The sequence below is a fragment of the Oncorhynchus kisutch genome, linkage group LG14, assembly GCF_002021735.2.
Source record: "Oncorhynchus kisutch isolate 150728-3 linkage group LG14, Okis_V2, whole genome shotgun sequence".
NCBI classification, from domain to species: Eukaryota; Metazoa; Chordata; class Actinopteri; order Salmoniformes; family Salmonidae; genus Oncorhynchus; species Oncorhynchus kisutch.
The window spans coordinates 75,442,361-75,462,862 of record NC_034187.2 but is presented as its reverse complement, the minus strand read 5'-3'; the positions used below and the strand labels follow the sequence as shown (position 1 = coordinate 75,462,862).

The 20,502-nt window shown below is 42.2% G+C and overlaps 1 protein-coding gene across 1 annotated transcript in view; it reads right to left on the bottom strand.

The window, feature by feature from the left end:
- Positions 1-498: 498 nt before the first annotated feature.
- Positions 499-20,502, bottom strand: part of LOC109904381 (collagen alpha-2(IX) chain-like) — a 37,189-nt gene continuing 17,185 nt past the window's right edge. The window contains exons 19-32 of the mRNA XM_031788980.1: positions 19,980-20,033; positions 18,902-18,946; positions 17,889-17,942; positions 14,596-14,649; positions 14,139-14,192; positions 13,918-13,989; positions 13,387-13,422; positions 13,160-13,204; positions 12,912-12,944; positions 12,402-12,548; positions 12,137-12,191; positions 11,853-12,041; positions 11,659-11,736; positions 499-2,155 (exon numbers count right to left, since the gene is read on the bottom strand). Coding sequence (XP_031644840.1) covers positions 1,950-2,155; positions 11,659-11,736; positions 11,853-12,041; positions 12,137-12,191; positions 12,402-12,548; positions 12,912-12,944; positions 13,160-13,204; positions 13,387-13,422; positions 13,918-13,989; positions 14,139-14,192; positions 14,596-14,649; positions 17,889-17,942; positions 18,902-18,946; positions 19,980-20,033 — 1,122 coding nt within the window. The 3' untranslated portion in view covers positions 499-1,949. The remainder of the gene's footprint in view (positions 2,156-11,658; positions 11,737-11,852; positions 12,042-12,136; positions 12,192-12,401; positions 12,549-12,911; positions 12,945-13,159; positions 13,205-13,386; positions 13,423-13,917; positions 13,990-14,138; positions 14,193-14,595; positions 14,650-17,888; positions 17,943-18,901; positions 18,947-19,979; positions 20,034-20,502) is intronic.

The window sequence follows — 20,502 nt, the reverse complement described above, 5'->3', positions numbered from 1 at the left end:
CTGCAAGAGACTATTATGTGAATGAGTCCAAGAAGAATATCTTTCAAGTGGAAGGCTTTCATAAAAGCTTGACTTCCGCTGCTTTGAGAGCGTGAGCTGGTATTACTCACAGTTGGATAGGGGTGGATAAACAGCAAAGGATAGAGCAGTCCAACTAAAGAACGCCATGGTACTGGAACTGGGCTGTGTTGGCCCACACTTTACACGTTATAGGCCTTATACCAGAATACCTACCACTGGGATAATGTGGGGTCATTATTCTCTAGTCTAGGCAGACTACATGCACCTCAACACTTAACGTTTTGCATTTTCTTGGAAAACAGTTGGCAACCAACTTACTAGCACTGACTGGACTGGAGTGTGGCAAGAAGACAGAGAAAGTCTGGGCCCTTTCCGTTAACCCTTCTCTAAACCCACTGGAATAATGACCATGTCATTTAGGTACAATAATTGTTTCTATTCAGAGATCCAATGGTTCCCACATGGTAGGGAAGAACATTCAGGTTTTACAAAACTTTATTTTGTATTGTTTTGGAATTGGTTGACCTGAACAACCAGGGGGAAAAAAGAAATGACACGTCTTTACAGATGAATCATATAAAGAACAATAAATAGTTTCTGTTAATGAAAATAAAATGTCCTAGTTGTTATTAGAATGATGACATTGATTGACTCTGTGGAAGCTCGTTGACAGTGGCATAGAAAGATTGATTACAGTAAGACAAACATTTACAAAGTTGTACAGCACTGACTTATGGGAAATAGATGGGAGTGCCCATCAGGATGTGCTGTTGCCAGTCAACTAGAGGAAGAGATCAAGGCTAAAGAAAACATGTTTTCTAAAATGAGGCAAAGGTAGAAAGGGGCGGCAATGTACATGTGAGATAATTCACTTGAGCGTTTCACTATTTCACTCGAGCATATAGGCGAGGATTTTAGCAATACATCTTACAAAGGTACAGTATGGAGCGTGGATTTTGATCCTAATCTTTTATTGGTACTTTTGTGTACACTTGTAAGCCACTTGTTGTTTGGTGGCGGGTGGAGTGGGTCATATGCTTGCCTTTTCTGCTTCAAAACATATTCAAAAATTCATATTTCAGGTATTAAACAATAGCATTTAAAGTGACCACGGTATATAAAATAAAAAAGCACCAATCATTAGACACAAAGTCTATCTCTAGTCCTCCCAGTCCAGGGGCTACGGCTGCTGCTGATGACATTATCATTGACAAAACTGGATATGATTCTGATGTCACTACGTTTCTCCCATGACGCGTTCAAGACAACTGGGAACCCGAAAAAAATCATGACGTCAGTGATCTTCAGGTTGGAAAGTTGAAGCTCTAGAAAGAGGCTTGAGAATTCCAAGTTGGATGACCGTTCAAAACTATTTTTTCCAGTCTGAGCTCGTTTTTTATGAGTTCCCAGATGTCTTGAACGCACTAAAGTTGGAAGTCTGAGATTTCAGAGTTCTGATCACCCAGTTGCTTTAAATGCAGCATCATTCTATTTCCCTCTGTGGTTGGGGGTGAGGCAGTTGGATGTGACTGACACTGAAAAAAGCCAATCCCAAACCAGAGATTGTAATTTCAGAGGGGTGTTATTGGCTGTGAGTGGCTGTCCTCAGGGTGATTTAATGTAGATGGGCATGGTGTATGTTGCAAACAGTCTCCAAACAGTTCAACTGAAGGTCGTCAGTTTAGGGGTCAGAGGGGCAATGTCAGTCATGATAGTATTTCCCCAACTCCTCGCTCTCGTTGGGATCCAATAAAGAAGAGTTCTCTCTCTCTCTCCTCTATCCCTGCTTCTCTCTCTTCTGTCTCTCTCTCTCTCTCTCCTCTATCCCTGCTTCTCTCTCTTCTCTCTCTCCTCTATCCCTGCTTCTCTCTCTTCTGTCTCTCTCTTTCTCCCTGGTGTTGTGGGGCTGTTGATGGAGAGGTCTCAGGTTAGACTCCTGGGCCCTTGACCCTGGCGGAGTCCTGTAGTCTGGGGGAGGTGTAGGCCGAGGCAGCTAGGCAGGCTGCAGCCTCACAGAACCCTGGAAGACCAGTGGGGCCCACCTTACCAGGACGGCCAGCCTCTCCTGCCGAGCCCTGGGGGCCTCGCTCACCAGGCTTACCGTTTCGAGCCACTCCGTCAATACCAGGGGGACCTGAGGAGGAAGGGTTTCAAAGTTTTACTTTGACACCATGACTTCCTGAGGTAAGTTGATACACTTTTTATTGTAATATTTTCTGTAATTATTTTTGTACAATAAACTAAAACATACATAGACAAAAACAATAGACAATTGAACATTTACATACATACATTTCCACAAACAATGATATCACATTTGCTCAGACCCACATGTTCCCACCATATCAATACCCATTGCTGTTTCTAATGCTTGTAAGACTCTGCCCCATATTACTGAAAAAGGTTTCTGTCTGTATCCAGATTTGTTTTCAATATTTAAATAATCAAGCATGCCATGTCATGAAATATGCAGATTAGACGTATTAAAAGTAAATGTACATTGTAAAACTTCAGACTGCCAGCGCAGCTTTTTAACTCTGCCCAGAACTTTTGGACTTTATAGCACTCCCAGAAGGCATGAATTATTGAGAAGTTGTTAGTTTTATACTAAAGACATGACTCTGCAGTTGTAGTGTAGAATTTGTTAATTTTGTTTTTTGTATAATAAATTCTATACATTTAGATTAGTTTATGCTGGATTTAAGAGTACAGTTTTGTTAACTGTAATTTTGTTCATTATGTTCCAACACTGCCTAGTGTTGCCTATATCCATTATTTTTAAGCCTTGGTTCCAATAGTTTATATTTTTCTAACAGATTGTCATTGTGATAGACTCTCTCTGCAAGGTGTTGTATATCTTACCATATGAGCATCTGTTTCTGACCCCAACATGATTTCCTCAACATTTCTCTGATGTCCAAAAGTGTTCAGGTCGATATTTTGTGATAACATTTTTAAGTTAATTTTTATTTTATTTTATCTAACATTCATTTAAATAGGCAAGTCAGTTAAGAACAAATTCTTATTTTACAATGACGGCCTACCCCGGCCAAGCCCTCCTCTAACCCAGACAACTGTGCGCCGCCCTATGGGACTCCTGATCACCGCCGGTTGTGCTACAGCCCGGGATCGAACCAAGGTCTGTAGTTATGCCTACTAGCACTGACATGCAGTGCCTTAGACCAATGCACCACTTGGGAGCCCAATGTAGTATTTGAAAATGTCTACATTAATCAGTCCAAAACAGTTTTTCATTCTGTCATTGAAATAATTGTATTTCCTATTACTCTGTCATTTACAGTTTCTATGCCTTTGGTTTTCCATGTGGGCCAATTTATCGGTGAAGCTATCAAAGGATTGTTCCATAGGGGTGTGATTTTAGGGAGATATTTTGGTTATTGTAGAATTCATTTAATTTTCTTTAATGTTATTATAATGTTCTTAACTATGAAGTTGTTAATGTTCTTAACTATGAAGTTGTTAATGTTCTTAGCTCCATCCTTTGAAAAGAAACAGGTGAAAAGATTGTCTGGATGAGCATACACATCTTCATTATGTACCCATTGTTCCAGTTTAGTGCATTTAACTATATGTTGCAAGTAAAAGCCTTGGGTGGTGAGTTGATACAATTCCATGTCTGGAAGGTTAAAACTTCCCTATTTATTCTGCGAGTTTTATTTTCCCATATGAAGTCTGTTATCTTATGTCCGAGAATACTTTTTTAAAGGTCTTTAATGGGGTAAATGATATTACTGAAATTAAAAATAAAAACTTTGCCATTCTAAAGAGGTTTATTCTACCTATAAGATTAATGGGAGAATGTTCATATTAATTAGATGCGCATTAATTATGTTGAGTGATGATATAAAGTTATCTTTATATATTTGTTGTTTTTTGTCACTTCTTAAGCATCATAAGTATTTTATATTTATTTGGTCCACTTAAAGGATTGCTGTAGATCATCAGTTATTATATTTATTTTTCCTATTGCCATTATTTCAGTTTTTTCCACTTTCATTTAATATCCTTGGACTTTAGAGTATCCCCCAAAAAATTCTAACAAGGGCAGCATTGAGTTTCAATATTAGTCAGGTACATATATCAGGAGATCATCGTCAAATCAGTTTAATTTATATTCATGTTTATCAGTACTCACACCTGTTATGTTTGTGTGCTGTCAAATTCTTTCTGCCAGCAGTTCAATTGCCAGTGAAACCAGTAGGGGGAGACAGGACATCCTGTCCTTTTCCCCTTTTAAAGCAATTTCATCGGGTACTGTATTATTTGTGCATAATTTTGCTTAATGACATTTATATAATATTTGTATTAAATGTATTATTTTAGCTGGAAAGTTGAATGCTTCCAAAGGTCTAAATAGAAAGGTCCGCTTAAGACGGTCAACAGCCTTTTCATCATCAACAGCCTTTTCATCATCAACAGCCTTTTCATCATCAACAGCCTTTTCATCATCAACAGCCTTTTCATCATCAACAGCCTTTTCATCAACAGCCTTTTCATCATCAACAGCCTTTTCATCATCAACAGCCTTTTCATCATCAACAGCCTATTCATCATCAACAGCCTTTTCATCAACAGCCTTTTCATCAACAGCCTTTTCATCATCAACAGCCTTTTCATCATCAACAGCCTTTTCATCATCAACAGCCTTTTCATCATCAACAGCCTTTTCATCATCAACAGCCTTTTCATCATCAACAGCCATTATTGACAAATCAACATTTTTTTGTGTGTTTTGTATTATTCTGAAACATGTTCTTGTGTTTGTTTGTGTCTATTTTTAATAAACCCTGTTTGATTAATATGTATCAAGTCTGGTAAGATTTTTTCAATTTTGATGCTTTTGAGTGTTATTATTTTATTGTCCCACTTTATAAAATGTAATGATCTGTAATCTGCAGGGGACTCTCCAGATTTTCCTGCTTTTAATATGACTGAAATAAAAGTTTGATACATGTAACTCGGAAGCATAGCATTGAGTGACGTTTGGTATCATTGGAATAAATAGGGGCACTACTTTGTCCCAGAATATAAAATACAATTCTATGTGTAAGCTGTTCATCTCTGGTGCATTTCTCCGCCCAAATGTTTTAACAGTGTCTAATATTTATTTCTGTGTGATTTCAATTTATGCTTTATGCAACAGTAATCTTTATCTGAGTATAACCTGTAGTTGTTGGCTCTTCAAAAGTAAAAGATTATATTCCTGTTTAAGTTCAGAAATGCCATTTTCTTCTTTACCTAGTAAAGATTTTTTATTGGCTTTTTCTAAGATAGATTTTCTTTTCTAAGAGAAATGAATTACTAACTCAGATTGAACTTTTGCAGAGTATGAGATTATCGTTCCCCTAATGTACTCCGTAAAAGCATTCCAAATGATGTCGGGGGACGGCTTTTCTCTGTGTTGTATGTCTACATTTGTTTTGGTCAAAAAACATCATGTATTTATAACATTTCGGGAATTAAAGATGCGCTCTGTTCATTGACCATAATTATTCTCTCACTATAAGTGCATTTTCTGTTGGTGTAATTAAGCATGATACAGGAGAATGATCCGATATCACTGTATCATGGATTTTAGTACCCAGTATATTGTTGTGAGCATTTTTGGAATAAAAAACTTGAAGAGCTTTTCAAACGTTGAGAAAAAAAAGAGTAGTCTTTTGAAGTCGGGGATAATAATCTCCAGGTGCCTGTAAAATATTTGTAGTAATTAACATTTTCAGCCTCTTTGGAAGTTCCTTGAATTTCCATTAGTTTTTTTATTGCTATGCCTGTCTAATTGGCTGAATGCTTGATTCAGGTCACCTGCTAAAATAATAGTTCCTGTCTGGGTTTGATACAGTGCTTTCAGAAAGTATTCAGACCTCTTGACTTTTTCCACATTTTGTTACATTACAGCCTTTTTCTAAAATGGAATAAATAATTTCCCCCTTGTTAATCTACACACAATACCCCAATAATGACAAAGAAAAAACAGGTTTTCAGGAAATTTTGCAAAAAAACATGAAACAAAAACTGAAATATAACATTTAGATAAGTATTCAGAGCCTTTACTCAGTACTTTGTTGAAGCACCTTTGGCAGCAATTACAGCCTTGAGGCTTCTTGGGTATGACGCTACAAGCTTGGCACGCCTGTATTTGGGGAGTTTCTCCCATTGTTCTCTGCAGATCCTCTCAAGGGTCTGCCAGGTTGGATGGAGAGCGTCGCCACACAGCTATTTTCAGGTTTCTCCAGAGATGTTCAATTGGGTTCAAGTCCAAGCTCTGGCTGGGCCACTCAAGGTCATTCAGAGACTTGTCCCGAAGCCACTCCTGTGCTGTCTTGGCTGTGTGCTTACGGTTGTTGTCCTGTTGGAAGGTGAACCTTCACACTCAGTCTGAGCCCCTGAACGCGTTGGAGCAGGTTTTCATCAAGGATCTATCTGTACTTTGCTCCATTCATCTTTCCCTCATACCTGATTCGTCTCCAAGTCCCTCCCGCTGAAAAAGATCCCCACAGCATGATGCTGCCACCACCATGCTTCACTGTAGGGATGGTGCCAGGTTTCCTTCAGACGTGACACTTGGCATTCAATATTGGTTTCATCAGATCAGAGAATCTTGTTTCTCATGGTCTTAAAGTCCTTTCGGTGCCTATTTGCAAACTCCAAGTGGGCTGTCATGTGCCTTTTACTGAGGACTGGCTTCCATCTGGCCACTCTACCATAAAGGCCTGATTGGTGGAGTGCTGCAGGGATGGTTGTCCTTCTGGAAGGTTCTCACATCTCCACAGAGGAACTCTAGAGCTCTGTCAGAGTGACAATCGGGTTCCTGGTCACCTCCGTGACCAATGCCCTTCTCCCCCGATTGCCCAGTTTGGCTGGGCGGCCAGCTCTAGGAAGAGTCTTGGTGGTTCCAAACTTCTTCCATTTAAGAATGATGGAGGCAACTGTGTTCTTGGGGACCTTCAATGTGGCAGACATTTTTTGGCGTTGTCATTATAGGGCATTGTGTGTAGATTGATGAAGAAAAAAGTAATTTAATCAATTTTAGAATAAGGCTGTAATGAAACTAAATGTGGAAAAAGTCAACGGGTCTGAATACTTTCCGAATGCACAGTAGCTTCAATTCTATCTAAAAACACTAGGTTTGCCACTGGGGGATATACAATGAAAGTCATGTGTATTTTTCCCCATGTAAGGAACCATTCAACATTAGAAAATGTACCTCTTGGTCCGTGTGCTGGGATTAAAGTGTGTATTCTTGTTTACCAGGATGCCTAGACTTCTGCTGTTACTACAGTAGGTGGCAGCATAGACCTTTCTAACCCAGCTTCTCTTTAAATACTACATTTCTCCTTTTTTGAAGTGTAGAGCTTGCAGGAAAACCACATCGCCTGACAATCTCTTTAGATGTTTAAGAACCTTGCGCTTTTTTTACACATTCCATGCAATCATTAGGATTTTGTTAGCCTTGTATAGAATCAAAGTTAACCTCGTCTGTTCAGGTGCGTCATTGAAAAAGCAGATACAACCTTTTAGCAGACACGTCATATGAGGGCGTTTGACATCCGATGGATATGGAGAAGTCATAGTATGAATACATAGTTATTGTATAGATTACATATATGAAACGTGAGAACATGTAGGAACATTTAGACTGAGCAAACATTTAACAGAGAATACACATGAAACATAAAGCAAGTACTTATTTGTACTTTGAGGCACTGTGCCATTTTAGGGCTTTTAGCTCCTACTCTACCCCTAATATACCACAAATCTGTGGATTATGTCATAAATACATTGAAGAAAGACTGCCACATACAGTGGGGCAAAAAAGTATTTAGTCAACCACCAATTGTGCAAGTTCTCCCATTTAAAAAGATGAGAGAGACCTGTAATTTTCATCATTGGTACACTTCAACTATGACAGACAAAATGAGAAAAAAAATTCCAGAAAATCACATTGTAGGATTTTTAATGAATTTATTTGCAAATGATGGTGGAAAATAAGTATTTGGTCAATAACAAAAGTTTATCTCAATACTTTGTTATATACCCTTTGTTGGCAATGACAGAGGTCAAACGTTTTCTGTAAGTCTTCACAAGTTTTTCACACACTGTTGCTGGTATTTTGGCCCATTCCTCCATGCAGATCTCCTCTAGAGCAGTGATGTTTTGGGGCTGTTGCTGGGCAACACGGACTTTCAACTCCATCCAAAGATTTTCTATGGGGTTGAGATCTGGAGACTGGCTAGGCCACTCCAGGACCTTGAAATGCTTCTTACGAAGCCACTCCTTCGTTGCCCGGGCGGTGTGTTTGGGATCATTGTCATGCTGAAAGACCCAGCCACGTTTCATCTTCAATGCCCTTGCTGATGGAAGGAGGTTTTCACTCAAAATCTCACGATACATGGCCCCATTCATTCTTTCCTTTACATGGATCAGTCATCCTGGTCCCTTTGCAGAAAAACAGCCCCAACGCATGATGTTTCCACCCCCATGCTTCACAGTAGGTATGGTGTTCTTTGGATGCAACTCAGCATTCTTTGTCTTCCAAACACGACGAGTTGAGTTTTTACCAAAAAGTTATATTTTGGTTTCATCTGACCATATGACATTCTCCCAATCTTCTTCTGGATCATCCAAATGCTCTCTAGCAAACTTCAGACGGGCCTGGACATGTACTGGCTTAAGCAGGGGGACACGTCTGGCACTGCAGGATTTGAGTCCCTGGCGGCGTAGTGTGTTACTGATGGTAGGCTTTGTTACTTTGGTCCCAGCTCTCTGCAGGTCATTCACTAGGTCCCCCCTTGTGGTTCTGGGATTTTTGCTCACCGTTCTTGTGATCATTTTGACCCCACGGGGTGAGATCTTGTGTGGAGCCCCAGATCGAGGGAGATTATCAGTGGTCTTGTATGTCTTCCATTTCCTAATAATTGCTCCCACAGTTGATTTCTTCAAACCAAGCTGCTTACCTATTGCAGATTCAGTCTTCCCAGCCTCGTGCAGGTCTACAATTTTGCTTCTGGTGTCCTTTGACAGCTCTTTGGTCTTGGCCATAGTGGAGTTTAGAGTGTGACTGTTTGAAATTGTGGACAGTCTTTTATACTGATAACAAGTTCAAACAGGTGCCATTAATACAGGTAACGAGTGGAGGACAGAGAAGCCTCTTAAAGAAGTTACAGTACTCTGCTGCCTGTGACTGGAACGAATTGCAAAAATCGCTGAAGTTGGAGACTTTTATCTCCCTCACCAACTTCAAACATCAGCTATCTGAGCAGCTAACCGATCGCTGCAGCTGTACATAGTCTATTGGTAAATAGCCCACCCTTTTCACCTACCTCATCCCCATACTGTTTTTATTTATTTACTTTTCTGCTCTTCTGCACACCAATATCTCTACCTGTACATGACCATCTGATCTTTTATCACTCCAGTGTTAATCTGCAAAATTGTAATTATTTGCCTACCTCCTCATGCCTTTTGCACACATTGTATATAGACCCCCCCTTTGTTTTCTACTGTGTTATTGACTTGTTAATTGTTTACTCCATGTGTAACTCTTTGTTGTATGCTCACACTGCTATGCTTTATCTTGGCCAGGTCGCAGTTGCAAATGAGAACTTGTTCTCAACTAGCCTACCTGGTTAAATAAAGGTGAAATAAAAAAATAAATAAAATAAAAGGTCTGTGAGAGCCAGAAATCTTGCTTGTTTGTAGGTGACCAAATACTTATTTTCCACCACAATTTGCAAATAAATTCATAAAAAATTTGATTTTCTGGAATTTTTTTCTTCTCATTTTGTCTGTCATAGTTGAAGTGTACCTATGATGAAAATTACAGGCCTCTCATCTTTTTAAGTGGAAGAACTTTCACAATTGGTGGCTGACTAAATACTTTTTTGCCCCACTGTAAATACTGTGGTCAGTTTGTAATACCTTGGGAATTAAATTAGTATACTGGCTGGTGGGGCTCTACTTGGGGAGAGTGGGTCCCCCGAGAGACTGAAGTGAGATGAGTGGAGGCACCACACATACTTCAGGGAAGTGTCTGATGCCCTCCCACCTCCCCCGTCCTGATCCATCGGACAGAGTCAATCTCCCACAAGTAACCACCATTGTGTCTTAACCATAATGGCCATCAAGGAATAATAATGACTTGACATCCTCTCCTAATTTGGCCAGAACTCTTATTAATTTTACTCACTCTGATCTGGCGGACTTACTAAACACAAATGACTTGTTTTAAAATGATGTCTGAGCGTTGGAATGTGCCCCTGGCTCTCCGTAAGTTAATAAAACACAAATCTGGTTTGCTTAATATAAGGAATTTGAAATTATTTATACTTTTACTTTTATGTATATTTTAGCAATTACATTTACTTGTGATACTTAAGTATATTTAAAACCAAATACTTTTAGGCTTTTACTCAAGTAGTATTTTACTGGGTGACTTTCACCTGAGACCTTTTCTGTTAAGGTATCTTTACTTTTACTCAAGTATGACAATTGGGTATTTTTTCCACACCCACACATCCATAGAACAGTGATTGACATACAGTACTTGCTATATTTCCCCCTTTGTACTGTCTGTCAGTGTCCATTTAGCCCGTTGGCATTGGTTACTTCTATTGTTACTTCACAGAGAAGAACAGCTACTTGGGGAAAGTAGAGTATAGATTGCATTGGGGGGAGAGGGAAAGAATATTGTTTCAATTTACGATAAGCTGGTCTTCGGCATCACTGTGATTATATATTTTTCCTGCTTTGTCCTCAGTGCAGGGGGGTCTCCTCCTTCAACTGGAAAGGTTTCTTGCAGCTTGTTTAGGGCTTTGTTGGCACTGATTCATTCCATCCTTTGCATTTTCTTCCACACCTGTTCATGTATTCAATATTCTCATGTTGTTTCATCTCATTCTGTTTTCTTGCTGGTCCAATTCAACTTCTAGTTTTCAAATGGCACATTTTGTTGTCTTGTTCGGTCATGTGCAAACCTTGTACATGCATGTCTGACACAATAGCCACTACTTTCTTTTCGAGCGAATCTACATTTTTAAAAACAGATTGTAGCAGTTTGTTTGTTTTGGTGAGCATTGAGAGTATTTTAGCTTTGTTTTCCTGGAAATCATGTAGGTGTTAATTACTCTTGTTTGCGTCTCCAAGTTGCTACTGAGCTTTTCCTCTGGGGGAAGCCATGGCTTGTTGGATTTGTGCAGCCAAGCAGCTTTACCAACTGATTGGTTCGCTGTTGTACATAACTGACTGATCACTCTCTTACAGTTGCTGGGGATATATTGATTAAGCAATTTTAAGAGGCTTAATTTAAGCTTTGTTGTCTGGTTTCTACATACTGTATAACCACAGCTTCTACATACTGTATAACCACAGCCTCTACATACTGTATAACCACAGTCTCTACATACTGTATAACCACAGTCTCTACATACTGTATAACTACAGTTTTGTCGGTACGAAATAGAGCTACTCACACCCCATGCGTCTTATCGGTACGCGCATGCACCTCCACCTCCACACCTTTACAGCAACTGGATAGGTGTGTACAGGACGGTCACTGCTGAGTGTGTGTATGTGTATGTGTGTGTGTGTATGTGTGTGGTGCTCCTGGGGTCTCACCTGTTATTCCCGGGGGTCCTGGCTGGCCAGCATGTGGTTTACCAGGATCTCCTCTGTCTCCCTTCGCTCCTCTCTTTCCTGAAAGAGAGAAATATGGAGGCATGGAGAGGGGCCAGTGGTATTAATCTGTTATATTACTCTTTGAGTGATCAGTGTCTCTTTTTATCTGGAAAGTCACCAATTTCAGTTTCTACCTTTCAGTCCGGTGTTGCCGATCTGTCCGGAGGCTCCAAACATGCCAGGGATGCCGCGGGCGCCGGTGAGGCCGTGTGGGCCCTGAGCCCCGGGAGCTCCTGGGGGTCCAGGAGGACCAGGGGGACCCATGACACCGGCTCCACCCAGTACGGCACGCTTAGCGCTCACCGCTACAGCCGCCAGACGCTCTGGATGAGGAGGATAGAGGATGTATATAACCTACAGTCAATGTTTTACCTGGATACAGTAGACTCAGTAGATTTATAATGTTGTGACCTCTTACCTTGCAGCATCTTCAGAACCACCTCAATGATGTGCTGGTCTGATGCATCCCGTCCCTGTAGAGGAGCAAGGAGAGGGAGAGAGAGGGAAAGATGGATGATAGGATAGTAGATGTAAGATGGAGGAACGGAATGTAGAGGAGAGGAAAGAAAAAACAATCAATCATCAAGCAATCAGTCAGTCAGTCACTAGCATTCTCTATTGAGGGTAATCATACCACTATCTCACTAATCTGTGTTGTTATGTCAAAGCTTTTTAGGACTCACTGCTGCCCCCACAATGCCTGGCATGCCTGGAACTCCTCTCTCCCCATTGAGACCGCGAGGCCCAGGCAGTCCTCCTGGTCCCTGGTCTCCTGGTTTGCCTGAGTCTCCTGTGGGGCCATTGAACCCTGTCTCTCCCCTCACTCCTTGCTGTGGAGGAAAGAGTGGTAGATGAGACCCAAAGTGACAACAGAGTAGGTTCAACTACATTCTACTAGTTTCCAATAGCTTAGACTAGCTTCAACTATCTTCTACTAGCATTAACTATCTTCAAATAGCATCAACTAGCTTCGACTGGCTTCAACTAGCTTTAACTAGCTTCAACTAGCATTGACTGGATGTGACTATCTTCAACAGGCTTCCACTAGCTTTGAATAGATTCAGCTAGTTTCAAGTTGCTTATATTAGCTTTGACTAGCTTCGATTCATTTTGACTATCTTCGACTAGCTTCGACTAGCTTCCATCTACTATGAATGAAGTGTGATTGGGAGTAACCCCAGTGATGTTCTTACCTGTCCTTTGGGTCCAGGCTCACCACCAAAACCCTGCCAGAGGAGAGATGGACAGACAGACAGACAGACAGACAGACAGACAGACAGACAGACAGACAGACAGGCACAGACAGACAGGTCAGTCCAATCCAGTCTGAAATCCTACCTGTGTAGTACAGTTTTCCCCTTAGACTCAACCCTTTCTCTTCCAGAATGTGGCATCCCCCTTTATGATGCCTCCCCCGTCCCATCCTGATAAAGCCACTCACCTTCTCTCCTTTCTCCCCAGCCAAGCCTTCTACACCAGGATCACCCTGAAAGAGAGAGAGAGAGAGTGAGAAAAAAAAATCTATTGATCATCGGTTATTACAAAGATTTTTATTATTACAAATTGCTATTACAAAGTCTATTCCAATTGCATCATACATGAGTTATTTTGGACACTTCATTATGCGGCTATGGCATTGGTTTAAATCACAGGCTTACTGCTACTCACAAAGTCTCCCTTCGACCCAACTTTTCCTTGGAATCCCTGTGTAAAGAAAAATGAGTCACACAGTAAATACAGTCAAATACATAATACATTATAATAAAGAGCAAGGCCAATATATTGATCCAGCTAAGGACTGCAGGAGACACAGCACACAGTAAGAAAGATGTAGTTTCATCTGAAGACATGGGAGATGACAACTCTCGTACTATCATTTATATTGCCAAGGCTCTGTGTGGGACAACGGCAGCATCTTTATGAGGCTGGAGGATTTGTGGGTCAGCACTGCCACCATCAGGCCATTTGGATAACTGCATGATCACATGTGTATGAATTCGACAGGAATGCATCCTCATTGTGGCTTCGACGTTCAACATTAAAACAAACACACGCATGCACTCGCATGGAAACACAAACAATATGTCTTGATACAGACACATCCGTAAACTCACAGATGCAAGAGCACACACATAGATTTTACACACAGGCACACACAAAGATTAAGGGTATTTTTCACACAGACACACACACACACACCTTGTCTCCCTTGGTTCCTGAGATGCCTTGAGCCCCTGGGACACCCATAGGCCCTCTCATACCCTTGTTGCCCTGCAGACACACAACAACACTTAGATTATTGTCCTGATGTGTGTTTACTTGTTCTTTTAAAAGTCATCTCCTGTCAGGAACCGAAGTTAGAGAACCACAGATTTAGCCGAAAGTACATGTTTCTGCTGAGATGTGCAGAAGTGACTTACAGCCTTGCCGACAATACCCTGTGGCCCTACAGCTCCCCTCTGGCCTCTGTCACCCTGAGGGAGAGAGAACGAGAGAGAGACAGAGAGAGAGAGAGAGAGAGAGAGAGAGAGAGAGAGAGAGAGAGAGAGAGAGAGAGAGAGAGAGAGAGAGAGAGAGACAGAGAGAGAGAGACAGAGAGAGAGAGAGAGAGAGAGAGAGAGAGAGAGAGAGAGAGAGAGAGAAAGAGAGAGAGAGAGAGAGAGAGAGAGAGAGAGAGAGAGAGAGAGAAAGAGAGAGGGAGAGACAGACAGAGAGAGAGAGAGAGAGAGAGAGAGAGAGAGAGACAGAGAGAGAGAGAGAGACAGAGAGAGAGAGACAGAGAGAGAGAGACGTAGAGAGATGAATTCAAAAACTCCATAGCACTTGTCATAGTGATGATGACTAGTTATAGCTATGGTGATTTGTTATAGAAGATACCTTAGGTCCAGGAACGCCCTCCATACCAGCTTCACCAGGAAGACCAGGCTCACCCTGACAGAGAAGGAGAGAGGGACCCCAATAACTACGGTGGGATAAGTATCAACAGCAACCTTGGGAAAATCCTCTGCATTATCATTAACAGCAGACTTGTACATTTCCTCATTGAAAACAATGTACTGAGAAAATGTCAAATTGGCTTTTTACCAAATTATCGTATGACAGATCACATATTCACCCTGCACACGCTAATTGACAGACAAACAAACAAAACAAAACAAAGTCTTCTCATGCTTTGTTGACTTCAAAAAATCCTTTGACTCAATTTGGCATGTGGGTCTGCTATACAAATTGATAGAAAGTGGTGTTGGGGAAAAAACAAACATTATAAAATCTATGTACACAAAGAAGTCTGCAGTTAAAATTGGCAAAAAACACACACATTTCTTTCCACAGGGCTGTGGGGTGAGACAGGGATGCAGGTTTAGCCCCACACTCTTCAACAAATTGGCGAGGGCACTAGAACAGTCTGCAGTACCTGGCCTCACCCTACTAGAATCTGAAGTCAAATGTCCACTGTTTGCTGATGATCTGGTGCTTCTGTCACCAACCAAGGAGGGAATACAGCAGCACCTAGATATTCTGCACAGATTCTGTCAGACCTGGGCCCTGACAGTAAATCTCAGTAAGACCAAAATAATGGTGTTACAAAAAAGGTCCAGTTGCCAGGACCACAAATACAAATTCCATCTAGACACCATTGTCCTAGAGCACACAAAAAAACTATACATACCTTGGCCTAAACATCAGCACCACAGGTAACTTTCACAAAGCCTTCTATGCCATCAAAAGGAACATAAAATTCGACATACCAATTAGGATCTGGCTAAAAATACTTGAATCAGTTATAGAACCCATTGCCCTTTATGGTTGTGAGGTCTGGGGCCCACTCAACAACCAAGAATTCACAAAATGGACAAACACCAAATTGAGACTGCATGCGGATTCTGCAAACACATCCTCAGTGTACAACGTAGAACACCAAATAACCAAAATCCAGAAAAGAGATGTTAAATTCTACAACTACCTAAGAGGAAGCGATTCCAAAACCTTCCATAACAAAGCCATCACCTACAGAGAGATGACCCTGGAGAAGAGTCCCTTAAGCAAGCTGGTCCTGGGGCTCTATTCACAAACACAAACACACCCCACAGAGCCCCAGGACAGCAGCACAATTAGACCCAACCAAATCATGAGAAACAAAAAGAGAATTACTTGACACATTGGAAAGAATTCTCCCCAAAAAACAGAGCAAACTAGAATACTATTTGGCCCTAAACAGAGAACACAGTGGCAGAATACCTGACCACAGTGACTGACCCAAATTTAAGGAAAGTGCACACTGCCCAAACAATGAGGTGGAAACTGAGCTGCACTTCCTAACCTCCTGACAAATTAATGGCCATATTAGAGACACATATTTCCCTCAGATTACACAGATCCACAAAGCAACACATCTGCCACGCTGATCCTCAACACTGGAGCTCCCCAGGGGTGCGTACTCAGTCCCCTCTTGTACTCCCTGTTCACCAACGACTGTATGGCCAGGCATGACTCCAACACCATCATTAAGTTTGCAGATGACACAACAGTGGTTGGCCTGATCACCGACAACGACGAGACTGCCTATGGGGAGGAGGTCAGAGACCTGGCCGGGTGGTGCCAGAGTAACAACCTATCCCTCAACGTAACCAAGACAAAGGAGATGATTGTGGACTACAGGAAAAGGAGGACCGAGCACGTCCCCATTCTCATCCACAGGGCTGTAGTGGAGCAGGTGGAGAGCTTCAAGTTACTTGGTGTCCACATCAACAACAAACTAGAACGGTCCAAACACACCAAGACAGTCGTGAAGAGCCTATTCCCCCTCAGGAAACTAAAAAGATTTGGCATGGGTCCTGTGATCCTCAAAACATTCTACAGCTGCAACATCGAGAGCATCCTGACTGGTTGCATCACTGCCTGGTATGGCAATTGCTCGGCCTCCAACCGCAAGGCACTACAGAGTGTAGTGGGTACGGCCCAGTACATCACTGGTGCTAAGTTGCCTGCCATCCAGGACCTCTACACCAGGTGGTGTCAGAGGAAGGCCCTACAAATTGTCAAAGACCCCAGCCACCCCAGTCATAGACTGTTCTCTCTACAACCGCTTGGCAGGCAGTACTGGAGTGCCAAGTCTAGGACAAAAAGGCTTCTCAACAGTTTTTACCCCCAAGCCATAAGACTCCTGAACAGGTAATCAAATGGCTACCCAGACTATTTGCGTTGTGTGCCCCCCCAACCCCTCTTTTTACGCTGCTGCTACTCTCTGTTTATCATATATGCATAGACACTTTAACTATACATTAATGTACATACTACCTCAATTGGGCCGACCAACTAGTGCTCCCGCACATTGGCTAACCGGGCTATCTGCATGGTGTCCCGCCACCCACCAACCCCTCTTTTACGCTACTGCTACTCTCTGTTCATCATATATGCATAGTCACTTTAACCATATCTACATGTACATACTACATCAATCAGCCTGACTAACCGGTGTCTGTATGTTGCCTCTCTACTTTTATAGCCTCGCTACTGTATATAGCCTCTCTACTGTATATAGCCTGTCTTTTTACTGTTGTTTTATTTCTTTACTTACCTATTGTTCACCTAAAACCTTTTTGCACTATTGGTTAGAGCCTGTAAGTAAGCATTTCACTCTAAGGTCTACACCTGTTGTATTCGGCGCACGTGACAAATACACTTTGATTTGATTTGAATTGAAAACAAACGGAATTTTGATTAACTCCCATATCTACTGGGTGAAATACCACAGTGTGCCATCACAGCAGCAAGAGTTGTGACCTGTTGCCACAAGAAAAGGGCAACCAGTGAAGAACAAACACCATTGTCAATATAACCAATATTGATTCTTATTTATTTTCTCTTTTGTACTTTAACCATTTACACATCGTTACAACACTGTATATATATATAATATGACATTTGAAATGTCTTTATTATTTTAGAACTTCTGTGAGTCTAAAGTTTACCGTTCATTTTTATGGTTTATTTCACTTTTGTTTATTATCTACTTCAGTTGCTATGGCAATGATAACATATGTTTCCCATGCAAATAAAGCCCCTTGAATTGATTTGAGTTGAGCGAGAGGTTAACAACAGTCACAATAACAATCTGTAGTCTGGTGTGTGGAAAACGAACATACACTACATATGGGCAGGTGGCATACCTGAGGTCCTGGGGCACCAGACATTCCAACATGACCTCTGGGACCAGGCTCTCCCTGAAAGGAAACAGAACATGAAGTTGTCTTTTTTTAACCTTTATTTAACTAGGCAAGTCAACTAGGAACAGACTCTTATTTTCAATGATAGCCTAGGAACAGTTGGTTAACTGCCTTGTTCAGGGGCAGGGCAACAGATGTTTACCTTGTCAGCTCAGGGATTCAATCTTGCAACCTTTCGGTTACAAGTCCAACGCTCTAACCACTAGGCTACCTGCCGCCCCTCTAACCACTAGGCTACCTGCCCCCCCTCTAACCACTAGGCTACCTGCCGCCCCTCTAACCACTAGGCTACCTGCCGCCCCTCTAACCACTAGGCTACCTGCCGCCCCTCTAACCACTAGGCTACCTGCCGCCCCTCTAACCACTAGGCTACCTGCCGCCCCTCTAACCACTAGGCTACCTGCCGCCCCTCTAACCACTAGGCTACCTGCCGCCCCTCTAACCACTAGGCTACCTGCCGCCCCTCTAACCACTAGGCTACCTGCCGCCCCTCTAACCACTAGGCTACCTGCCGCCCCTCTAACCACTAGGCTACCTGCCGCCCCTCTAACCACTAGGCTACCTGCCGCCCCTCTAACCACTAGGCTACCTGCCGCCCCTCTAACCACTAGGCTACCTGCCGCCCCTCTAACCACTAGGCTACCTGCCGCCCCTCTAACCACTAGGCTACCTGCCGCCCCTCTAACCACTAGGCTACCTGCCGCCCCTCTAACCACTAGGCTACCTGCCGCCCCTCTAACCACTAGGCTACCTGCCGCCCCTGTAACCACTAGGCTACCTGCCGCCCCTCTAACCACTAGGCTACCTGCCGCCCCTCTAACCACTAGGCTACCTGCCGTTATCAGTTGAGGGAGTAGCTTCCTTTGTCTTAGTTTGTGTTTTAGTTTGTATTGTTCTGTATTATTGTGCTGAAGCAGTAGGACAACAAAACAGGGGGGAGACGGTCACAGCCTTACCTTGCCTCCAGGTCCACCCTTGGTTCCGGGGCTGCCAGGCAAACCCTATGAGTGAGACAAGGCCAAAGAGTAGGTCAAAGGTCAAATAAAGAATTTCTTATTGACCCCTTATTCTATGTTTCTACTTTACAGGTGACTGCCTCGTTATCTCACTAATCTGCGTTCACAGGGAGCACCTGGTCTGCCTGGAGACAATGGACAATGTGGTACAAAGGTAAGAGTCACTGCGTGTCTGTGTGTGTGTGTGTGTGTGTGTGTGTGTGTGTGTGTGTGTGTGTGTGTGTGTGTGTGTGTGTGTGTGTGTGTGTGTGTGTGTGTGTGTGTGTGTGTGTGTGTGTGTGTGTGTGTGTGTGTGTGTGTGTGTGTGTGTGTGTGTGTGTGTGTGGCTAAGTAGGTGATAAACTAAGTGTCAGTGTTAAAAGTGTGGCTGTGTTAATGTCACACTTTGATAGTGTGTATCATTGAAATCCCACTCTCATTACCTTTCTATCTCTCTCACACACACACACACCACACAGACACACACACACCACACAGACAGGCACACACACATACCACACAGACACACACACCACACAGACACCACACAAACACACACACACATACACTTGTTATAAGGAATTGCCCACTGGTGGAGAGAAGCAGCAATTTCAAGGTGGTTTAAATTCCAAAATGGCTTGAGTCTAAGAGTCAAGCTGGACACTTGCCCAGAAAACACACACACACACACACACTGGACACACACACACACACACACACATAATTCACAGCAAAACGTTGTTCTTTCTGTTTTTTGTGCAGGTGGGGGGTGATTTATGGTGGTGAGAAGACCCTTTGCGTGTTCTGGGTGACAATGAGGGTTTAGAGCTTGTTTACATGGACTAACTGAGGTTAATCTCTCTCTCTCTCTCTCTCTCTCTCTCTCTCACATAATCATAAATAATGATGGGATAATTATAGTGGATATTAGATGGTGGTCTCTCTTTCTCTCACAAACACACCACAATGTACACACACTCACACACGCACACACACACACACGGGTACACATACAGTTGATACTAAATGTGTTACTAACTGCTGTTCCCTGGTGACCGGGACCACCAGGCCTCCCAGCCTGCCCTGGGGCACCCTGTAGAGAAGAAGAAGAAGAGACTCATCATTATCATCACTATCATCATAACTATCATCAACACCACCATCATCATCATCATGATTACCATCACTATCAGCAACAGTATCATCATCACTACCATCAACAGCATCATCATCATCATCATCATCATAATCATCATCACCACTATCATCATTATCATTATCATCATAATCACTATCACCACTATCATCATCACTATCATAAATATCATCAACACCACCATCATCACAATCATAATCATCATCAGGATTACCATCACTAGCATCAACAGCATCATCATCATAATCATTATCACCACTATCATCATCATCATCGCTATCATCATCATCATCATCAACACGATCATTGTCACCACCATCATCATTATCATCAACATCATCCTCATCATTATCATCATCACTATCATCAATACCATTATCATCATCACTATCATCACTATGATAAA